At 37.9% G+C, this 10,736-nt stretch overlaps 1 protein-coding gene across 1 annotated transcript; it reads right to left on the reverse strand.

Annotated features, from left to right (window-relative positions):
• Window positions 1-1,016: 1,016 nt before the first annotated feature.
• On the reverse strand, window positions 1,017-2,901 carry LOC102592467 (protein COFACTOR ASSEMBLY OF COMPLEX C SUBUNIT B CCB1, chloroplastic). The gene is made up of 4 exons (XM_006350311.2): window positions 2,506-2,901; window positions 2,293-2,423; window positions 1,443-1,595; window positions 1,017-1,355 (listed from the first exon to the last, which is right to left on the reverse strand). Exons 1-4 carry the CDS (start codon window positions 2,812-2,814, stop codon window positions 1,169-1,171), a joined length of 780 nt encoding a protein of 259 aa, XP_006350373.1. The 5' UTR covers window positions 2,815-2,901; the 3' UTR covers window positions 1,017-1,168.
• Window positions 2,902-10,736: the final 7,835 nt, after the last annotated feature.

Below are 10,736 nucleotides of genomic sequence, written 5' to 3' on the forward strand. Positions count from 1 at the left end.
CCATGCTTAATTTCATTACTATGATGCTGCAGTCGTTACTAAGACTAGTAGCATTCACCATCCTGCTGACCAGCCAACTGATTTCCCTGCCTAAGTGCCAAACGGGGGTTCAAAACGTATAGTATAGCTTGTCATTTCTATACATTATAAGCATAATTCCTTTGAAGACTCACTGTCAATAATCTTGTTTGAACCATCTTGATCTTAATAGTCAATACCCCTACAGGCTCCCAGGAAGTAGCATCAACATCTAAGAGAAGAATAGGATGCTTGATAATCTAGCTATTTCCTGCCTGACTGATGAGGTACCCTGAAGTGAATCAGATCATAGACCAGCAGATTGGATAGTAAAAGAAGATGGTAACAAATGAGTTCTATTATAACCGATCTCCAAACTTGTAGAATGTAATACTCAATTGTGGATTCACCAAAGAAGCCAGATGTTTGAAACTGATTGATGCACGTCTAAGAGAGTAATAAATATAACCTATCTAGTGCAAAGAGTTGTCCATATGGATCAACTGTGTGTTGTAGCAGTGCCAGTAACATGGGCCAAGTATGGAATCTATTTGTAGTTGATATTGGATGATGATGGTTGCCTTGTTCACATCTAAAGAACCTAGCATTTTCTATTTACTGGAGCTGATATATAGCTCATCTAGCAAACGGGAGAATGTTGTGATGATGGATTATCATATTTTTAGAGGCTTGGGGAGAGTTATGTTATCATCATTGCTCAATTGTATACCTTTAGTTGTTTGCACACAACTCATTCATCTTAATATCCCACAAATACCTTCCTGGTACAGTGTTTCTGCCAGACAAAAGATACAATCTTTTAAACTAATTATGAAACGGGCACTTCATTCTCCCCCTTTCTTTGCAGCCTTTTCTCCTTAAGATTATGTATTTTAGAGAAGGTTCGTGACTAGGGTTTTTTTAAAGTAAAAATGGAGATCAAGTCATAGACGGTTGTAGTAAGAAAGTAACAAACAAATTGTAGACACATTCACCCCTATTGCACAAGAACTTCTGACTAATATATGCATGTGCGATTAATTTACAGCTTCTTAGAACTTTCCAGGTTACAACATAAGAATGTTGTTGACCAAGCATCATGGAGGAGTAAGTTTCAGACATATATATCTTACAAGAAAACCAAGTTATATCACCTTTCAAGTAAGCCCTTAACATAAACCATGCCTTTTTCACTCAGCTGTAGCTCCTTCCGCATTTTCTCTACTTCTTGGTCATCACCTTGAACAACAATTTCCGACAAGCTTCCATCATCTGCTACAATCATTTTCACCTTGATCTGCTCCTTTCTGGATGCTCGAGTCCAATAATATACACCCCTGCTCCCAATTTAAATATGGTTTCCAGTCAACAGCAATTCAAAATCAGAGTTGACAGATGATTTTTCTTTTATTAGCAGTACTTACGCTAACGGACTTAAGGCAATAATCCAGAACCAATTATTGCCTACATCTGGAACTGTTATAGTAAGAACTAGGGCAACACTTCCCAAGCTTACACACGTGCAGAAAGTTAACAATGCTGCTTGTCCTCGGCTTGGAACCATCATTCCCTCAAACCTTCAGAATGCAAAAGTTAATACTAATATATATCAATAGAGAGAGAGAGGCTGAAACAATCTATGTAGGTGTTTGTTATTAATAAAGTTTACCCTATTGAGGCAAAAAAACACTCTCACATGTCAAGGCATGATAAATACACTTATATGAATGAACTCCTCTTTGCTTGCTAGAAAAAGCATTTTAGTAAATCGGAAGCATTAGATTGAATTTTCTGGAAGAAAGGCCTCCTACGGGCAAACAGAAGATGATATGGTGAAAACAGCATCGGTGTCACTCACCTACATGAAGATAATCAAATAACAGTGGTGATGATGAATGGTTTTCAAAACGTCATCAGTAGGCACAAGCTTCCGGAAAGAAGTAAAAAAGAAAAGTTACAGAGTGCGCTCAGATGCAAAGATTGGAAAACAAATCTCACTTTCAGCTGAAAATAACATTTCAATAGTAATAAACATGAGAAAAGACAAGTTTATGCAGCCAATGACACAGTTTGCAGCCATTTTAGGCCAAAGACAAACACTAGTTATTCACATCCATTACACCTAAAGAATGAGGATAATAATACCGCTGGAGGATGCAATTGTCCAATTCACAATATTTTCTGCCAATTTAATAATATTAATAAGTCCTTTCCGTAGATAAAAGTTGTGCAAAAGAGGATAAGGTAAGAGAAATAAAAAGGGATACTACTAACGTTATAGTCTCTCCTCTATCCAACACAGCGAAATTATTTCGAGTGAAGAAGGAAAGAATTTCCCCAGCAACCTGGTTAGCAGCTTTCTTTCCCTCATCTATCCCTTGCTTAACAAATGTCTTCTGCACAATCTGCATCCAAAAATTCACCATCAATTACAAGCCAAACCCAACAGAAACAAAGAATCAAATGAAATAAAGAAATAGTAATGACCTTGGATTTAACAGATCGTTTAATAAGGGACCAAAGACCAGGAACAGAGATGACAAAGAGACCTAGAGAAGTGTAGTAGCTAGCCAACGAATAACCAGCATCTGCTGCTGCTGCTGCAAGTGAGAAGAGAGAAGAAGGGTTTTCTTGATGAAGTAGAGGAGTAGCACTAGCAGCACTGAAAAGCACATCGTTATAGGCTTTAACGGTGAGGCGGTTTCTGGGTTTTGTTCGAAGACATACATGCGGTTTCTGCCCACTCTGTAAACTCCAGGGAAGAGAGAGAGGAGAGAGTACAAGTTTTGCTGCCATGGAACTTTTTGGTGCCACTCAACAAAACACACAAATGTGCCCAGACGTTATCACCTTCCAACTTCTAACTTTTTCTAATTGCACCTTCTATTTCTATGACCCTCCAACGCCCAACACTTTAATAATTAGAGAAAATGATCAAAACGGTCCTTAATGTATGAGGTAGCTTTATTTTGATCCTTAATATATTTTGCATGATTCATATAGTTCCTAATGTATTATAAAAAGTATTCAATTTGATCTTTTGCCCTAAAAGTAACAATTCATCAAAATTTTCTGTTAAGTTTAACCCTGAGTCCCACTAAAAAATAAATCCAAAAACTTTCTCATTCCCCTACTAAGCCATAGCCGGAAAGCTTGCCCAATTTTCTCCCTTTTCATGTCTTTCAAATTTCATTGTATATTGCAGTGAAAAAACATTTCTACTTTCTTCGATATTCCCAAGAATATATATCAAAAAAGTGATTTGTGGCAAAGAATCAACCCCAAATTAAGGTAACATTTGGTTTTTAGATTAATTACCCCTCAACTTTTGATTAATTATTAGTTTTACCATTCATTATATATGTAGTCATTTATACACTCACCGTCTACAAATTTGTCACTCATACCCCTCAATTGAATGAAAGCCCCCAAATCAATTAAAATTACTCAATTTCAATTAAAATAAACTGATTTCCACTTTTAATCCGAACCCCACCCATTAAACCAAATGAATTCATATCAAATTAGATCCCCAAAATCATCTCTCTAATCTTTCTCGATCCCTTTCTTTTTTCTCTCGCTGTGTTCCATTGGTCCATCACGTACTCTCGCAACACAGAATCAATTCCTCTCTCACGTGCTCATATTGTTGACGTTGTACTCTACCTCACCGCCGCCATAGAACGGATCATAGTAGAGAAGGAGACAAACGATGTATCATATTAGAAGATCGACCTGATGGCACCGATGTTCACAATTGGCACTAGCTTGAAACTGACTGCTTTGAATAGTGTTGAAACTGACTATAACCTTTTAGTCAACAAAACCCTAATTGATGATGAAGAAAACCTCAAAATCCGCATGAAAAATCTCGAAGGAGAAGCTTCTATGAATATACAGAATTATTTTGGGGTAAGAATGAATTTGGTTTTCTCTTGGGAAGGGGAAGTGAAGGAAGTTGACGTTAATAGTACGGTGAAAATTGAAGGGAATGTTGAATTCCCTTATATTACCGATGAGAATGCTGATGAAGATCCATAAGTTAAGGGTACGGATAAGGATGAAAGACTTATTGGGAAAGAGATTGAAGGATGCATTTCTAAAAATGCATGATAAGTTTTCAGATGTTTTGATGATCCTCACAAATGCAAGGACTCGATCCTCTACAGAGTGTTCTCGTCCAGGGCAATATGTTGTACAGCTGGAAAAGTTGTCTTATCACTGGTTGGTGAAGTCGCCAGCGTACTTAACCAATAGGAACGGATGAGGTTGTTTGTCAAATGGTCAATAATTCTTTGTGGATTGATATAATCAAAATGACAAACAACTAACTACTCATTCATTCAAAGATAGAAAAATCAAGCTTCATACAAAACAACAAGGGACCTGATCGACTGAAGAATTGCTTTCTGAACCTGCTGATGTTTTGATTGCTTGTATTTGTGCTTATCTTGTAGGATTCGTTTCACTCTTGTTAGAAACGTTTCAAAACTTTGTATGAGTCGTGTAAGAGCATAGTTAGGAGTAACTTTGTGTCTTACGAATAAAAGTCTATATTGATTAGATATAGTTAATATAGTGGGCAATGAGGGCATTGCTTTGGCTCGTTTAAGTAATAGGGATATTACTTAGGTTGAGATTAGGAGGTTAATCTCATTGTTGTAAGTTGAAGTTTGTGTTTCACTTTTGTTTGGTGATTAGTGAAAACAATTGAAAATCCTTTGTGACAGGTCGTGGTTTTACTCCCTTGAGTAAGGAGGTTTCCACATTAAATTGTGTGTCTTTATTTACTTGCAGTTATTTAATTTCAACACTTAAACTGTACTAAGGACCTGGTCCTATGATTGTTAGTGGACGCATACATTCCATCAATTGGTATCAGAGCGCTGACTTCTCTATCTGCTTAACACCAAGAGAAGAAAGATCTTGAAGGAATGACCGCTCCACCAAACCTGGAAGAAGGTCAATCCACCACTCGTCCTCCTCGATGCAACAAACAATACAATGGATGGTGAAAGACGCGGATGCATGATTACATCATGGCAGAAGACACTAAGTTGTAGGATGTATTACTTGATAGACCCTACTTTCCACCAAGGATATGAAGGAAGAAGAGCTGACTAGAGTAATTCCAAAGACCAGAAGGGAATACGATGAAGCAGACAGGAAGAAAATTGAAAAAAAACTACAAGGCCAAGAAGCTGCTAGTCTGTGGGATTGGTCTAGATGAATACAAGAGGATTTCTGCCTGTGAAACTGCAAAAGAAATCTAGGACTGCCTCAAAACAACCCATGAAGGAACAACTCAGGTCCAGGAGTCAAAGGTAGACATGTTGACGACTCAATATGAGAATTTTAGCATAAAGGAAGGAGAAACCAACCATGAGATGCATACATGGTTTACCTCCATCACAAACGAACTAAGATGTCTTGGTGAGCCCATTCACCCAAGAAAACAAGTTCGAAAAATTCTTAGAGACCATCCGAAGTCATGGGAAAACAAAGTGAGTGCCATCACCGAGGCCATAGATCTAAAGGTTCTCACCATGGATGATCTGATCGGAAACCTGCAAACCTATGAGCTAAACAGGTAGCAGGGTTCATCTGTGAAGGAAGAAAAGAAGGAGAAATCAGTGGCACTAAAGATCTACCAAAATGATGGGTCTAAAGATGAGGATGAGATGACTTATATAACTAGAAGATTCTAGAAGATAGTCAAAAAACATGGAGGATTTCAGAAGAAGGGGACTACCACCAGAACGACAAATGTTAATGACCTCTGCCATAAATTTTGAAAGTCTGGACACTTCATGAGAGATTGTCAGAGCCAAAAGCATGAAGTTCAGGACTTAAAACCACGGCAGAGGGACCAAGCCCCTAACTATGCTAAAATAAAGGCCAATGCAGATCAAGTTGTGAAGAAAGCCTTTGCAGTATGGGGAAAAGCCTCTAGCGACTCTGAGGAGGAAGGAAATCATATAGATGTCTCGATAATGGTCATCAATGATAATGAAAGTGTCTTCAACGCCATGTTCTCATTGATGGCAAAATCTGATGATGAAGAAGACAAGGATGAGTTAACTCTGTTTGATCTCAAAAGTGATTTAGACACTTTGTCAATTAAGAGACTGAGAAAACTTGTCGTTGTGCTGATTGACTTTGTACATGAAATAACAAATGAAAATATAATGTTGAGTGAAAAACTGAGTCTATGTGAAGATGAAAAAACTGCCCTTATTTCTCAAATGTATGAAATGAGTGTTAGGGTGAGTATTCTGGAGACTGAGAGTTGTCAACTTGAAGAGGAAACTAGTACCTCTGAGAGTGGAAAAACAAAACTCAGTAGTTTAGAGCTTGATTTACTCGAAAGTCTGAAAGTATCCGAGTCCAATCCAGCTGCCTCTCTTGAGAGAAATTCACAACTAGTAAAGGACCTAAGTCAAGTCAAAGAAGAGTTAAGTCACTCATTGAAATGGATTGACTCATCTAAGATTCTTTCAAACTTAGCAAATTAGAAATTCAACATCAGAAATGGCCTAGGGTGTAGAAAGATAGAACCTTCCTACAACCCTCATAGCAAGTATGTGTCAGTCTCTGATAATCTGTTGTGCACCCACTGTGGAAGAAATGGTCACTTGAAAAGAAATTGTGAGTATCTGAAAAGGATAAACGAAAATCAAGAGAACTCCTTTAAATAATTAAAAGGGAAGGTACCTGGTCCTAGGAATCCCTTTAGCAAGAACATGTTGCCCCCTTGGACTAGAAGGTTTATCATCAAACCTTTTGATAGCTTTTGGGAACTCCATCTCAAGTGGGTTCCTAAATCTAACAAGTAATTCTTTTGCAGAAGATAGGAAGCAGTCAATGTTGGTAGATAGACAGTGGTTACTCGAATCATATGATTGGAGACACTCAAAACTTCCTCTCTTTGGAAGCACACCAAGGTGGTGGTGTGTCATTTGGAGATGCTAAAAAGGGATTCATTCTTGGTGTTAGGAAAATTGGAAGATCAGTGGAACATTCCATAGATAATGTACACTATGTGAATGGTTTGAAGTACACCTTATTGAGTGTGTCTCAAATTTGTGATAAAGGAAATGAAGTGAAATTTGTGTCAGATTGATGCATAGTTACAATTGTGTTACTAACAAAGTTGTTACGTCTGTCAGAAAGGTTAAAAAAATGTATGTTGCAGATCTTAACTCCATAGAAGGGGATAGTCTCACCTGTGTGAGTGCTCAATCTAACAATGAAAATCTGTGGCACAGATGACTGGAGAAGTGAGCCCATCCTTGATGAACAAACTAGTTGCAGGGGACTTGGTCCATGGAATGCCTAAGTTGAAGTTCTCCGACAACAAAGTCTATGACGCCTGTGTGAGGGGGAAGAAAATGAGATCATCCTTCAAACTAAAGAAAGGTGTCAATACAACTAGACCACTAGTGCTTCTCCACATGGACTTGTGTGGACCTATAAGAGTTCAGAGCAGAGGAGGGAAAAAGTATATCTTGGTGATCGTTGATGACTTCACCAGATTCACCTGGAACATGTTTTTGCGAACTAAAGAGGAGACAGTTGGGGTACTAATCATTTTTGCAAAGGCAATTCAGCTGAAGGTAAATTACAAGATTGCAAGCATCAGATCAGATCATGGTACAGAGTTGAAAATGCCCAAATCGAAGGCATTTGTACTGACCATGAGATTCATCACAACTTTTCTACTCCCAGAACCCCTAAAAAATGGGGTTGTAGAAAGGAAGAATAGGACCTTGGTGGACATTGCCAGAACCATGCTCACTGACTCAAGACATGCAATGAATTTCTAGGCAAAAGCAGTAAACACAACTTGCTATGTCACAAAATACATCATCAAGTCAGTGCTTAAGAAGACTACTTATTAACTACTGAATGAAAGAAGACCATCACTCACTCACCTAAAGGCCTTTGGTTGCAGGTTCTTTGTGTTGAACAATTGAAAGGATGACCTTGGCAAGTTTGATTCAAGGAGTGATGAAGGGATTTTGTGGGTTATTCCTCTACTAGGAAAACATACAGAGTCTACAATAAAATAACTCTATGTGTGGAAGAAAGTGCGCATGTAATATTTGATGAATCTGGTGATCAGAGCAATGCTGAACATAGTGAAGATCTTGAACTTGAGAAACTGATGAAAATCCAAAGAGATAGCTTGATTCAAGACCCTGTAGCTTAAAAGGATTCAAATGAAGAAAGTAGTGTAGAACCCACAGAAGTTCATCTCAGGAAGGAGATTCTTACAATCAGATATTGATCATGATTAGGAGATCACCAGAAAGTCTGGATGGAAACATCAATCCTCCCATCTGATGTACCGTGAGTTTACGATATTTTTGATACATTTCACTTGAGAGTTGTGTGTCTCTATGGATATTTTGTATTAGTTTATATGTGTTTTTCTCAAGTTTACAAGGAATAGGTTCAGGCGCGGAAACTTGAAGACACAACTGAAAGAAGTGCAGAAAAGGGAATCTACGGAGGCAACTTACGGCCCGTAGGTCCAGTTACGCCCTGTAGATGCTAGTCGTAGAAGGGCAGAAAAGGCATTGCTGAAGATCAGGGAATTCTTGACCAAGTGTGGAACCACGGTTGTGACTTACGGACCGTAGATTGATCGGACCGTACTATTGCTCCGTCAAATCATTCAGAGATTCGTTCCAATACCTGATGCTGAAAAAATCTAAGTGTGGCGTTACAGAGAAGAGTTACGGACCGTAGATAGACTTACGGTCCATACTGTTGAATCATCATTTGAGACAGAGATTTTGCAGATTTTGAAGAAAGAAAAATTGCCTATGTCCTGAGCCACGGAAGGGACCTACGGACCGTAGATCGACTTACGGACCGTAGGTCAGTCTCGTAGAATGAAGACGCATCCTGCAACTTTATTTCTTTATTTCGTTTCCTTTTAAGTTAGGACTTATTTTTCTATATATAGGGTATGTAAACCTTATTTTTAGAGGTTGGAGATTAACTTGCAACTTTAGCAATTCTTAATTTCCTAAGCACGTTTTGGTGATTTTTACTTTGAAATTCAAGTTGAAATTCTGGGATTATTCTACTATAGTGTGTAAGTTCATGATTTATTCTTCAAACATTATGAATTGTTTTCTTGCTAATATGGGTAACTAATTCCACAACTAGGGTTGTGGGAACCATGAGCGATTAATGAAGTATGAATAGTAACTAAGTAATTCCCGAATAGTGTTTTGCATGCATTGATAATTCTTTCGTCTAGAAGTCTTTTCAACGGTGTGCAACGTTAGAACTCGCCTTGTTGCTACTGCCGGACCAAGGAGGTAGTTAATAAGAAAATAATTATCAACATAGATTTAGTGTGATACTATCTAATAGAATTAATGTTGATTGGTGCGAGAGTGAAAACTAAGCCATACATCGATGTGACGTCTAATATGAGCTAATGGTAAGGGTTAGTAAATTATACACGTAGTCGGACTAAGGTGCGGGGTGAAATTCTCTAGATGCCAGACCAAGGATTTAGAGATACATAACTTATCGCTTTGCATGTAATACACTAGGAAGGGATTGCTATTACTAGGATTACAGAGTTATGAGCTTATGGGGAACACGTACGCCCTAGTTTCCTTCTCAATTTAATAACAACAAAAGTTTGAATCTTGCTTACTAATTACTTTCATAATTTCCAAAATTTGTTACATAAATCCCCCACTTTTACTTATTTGTCTCGGAAATACATTGGCTAAACAAATATAATCGTTATTGAACTTAAGTCTAAACCATAATCCTCGTGGGATCGACCCCAACCTACAAGTTGGGTTCTTAACGTGATAATGATCGCTTATGCTTCTGAAAAGACGTGTAATTTGAGCGTATCTGTAACGACTCGAAAAATGATAGAGTGAAACTAGAGCCTCACATGTGAGTTTGGAGTCGAGAACTTAATGAAATGATTATATTTGAATTTGACCCAAAAAGTTCTTAAAAATGTGCTTCGGAAGTTACCGGAAACTTGTTTAGCTGTATATAAAAAGATCCGTTTCGTTTTTCGAAAATCCGACTTCATATTCTTGTTTAGGGGGTCAAATTGAGTGGGAAATGGGTCTAACCCAAATTTTAGAGCAACCGTATCAAAATCCGAAATTTCCAAGTGAAGCCTTTTTCGAGGGTCTACTTTGAAGGGTCATATCTCCTAGCACACAAATTATTTGGCTGGCCAATAATATATCCATGGAAAGCCCTTTGAGTTAGCTACCTAACGCACTTCGTTTCACCTCATTCGGAGTTCGGACGAAGAAGTTATGCCCATTTTCGTAAAATCTGTTCGGCAGGAAAAGACAATTTCTAGTAGGCGTGGTTACTGTTCACCCGCCTAATTTTTTTTTTCTAAGTGTTGGACCATTCTTCCAAAGGACATATATTATTTCCTAGATACCATTAGTCAATTCCCATCTCTAAAACATTCCCTCACTTCTCAAATATTCTCTCCAACTCAAGAAGAAGAAGAAGATGGAGCTAGGGTGGATGGTTGCTACTAATTTCTTCTCCAATTTCATTTGGTTCTTGAAGATTAAGGTATGGGGACTCTTCATCTTTGATTCCTTCTTCAATCAAAGAGTCAATCCAAAAGATTTCAAAAGTTGTTCAAAAACTCAAAATCCTAATTTTGAATTCTAACATGGGTTCTTGCATTAAATGTTTTT

The sequence above is a fragment of the Solanum tuberosum genome, unplaced genomic scaffold, assembly GCF_000226075.1.
Source record: "Solanum tuberosum cultivar DM 1-3 516 R44 unplaced genomic scaffold, SolTub_3.0 scf00120, whole genome shotgun sequence".
Taxonomy (NCBI): domain Eukaryota; kingdom Viridiplantae; phylum Streptophyta; class Magnoliopsida; order Solanales; family Solanaceae; genus Solanum; species Solanum tuberosum.

Excerpts from the sequence above, each read along its gene's own strand:
- LOC102592467 (XM_006350311.2), bottom strand. The coding sequence starts at position 2,814 with ATGGCAGCAAAACTTGTACTCTCTCCTCTCTCTCTTCCCTGGAGTTTA. Across the intron at positions 2,424-2,505 it reads AACGATCTGTTAAATCCAAG|ATTGTGCAGAAGACATTTGT; the intron begins GTCATTACTATT and ends TTTTGGATGCAG. Across the intron at positions 1,356-1,442 it reads ATTGCCTTAAGTCCGTTAGC|GGGTGTATATTATTGGACTC; the intron begins GTAAGTACTGCT and ends AATTGGGAGCAG.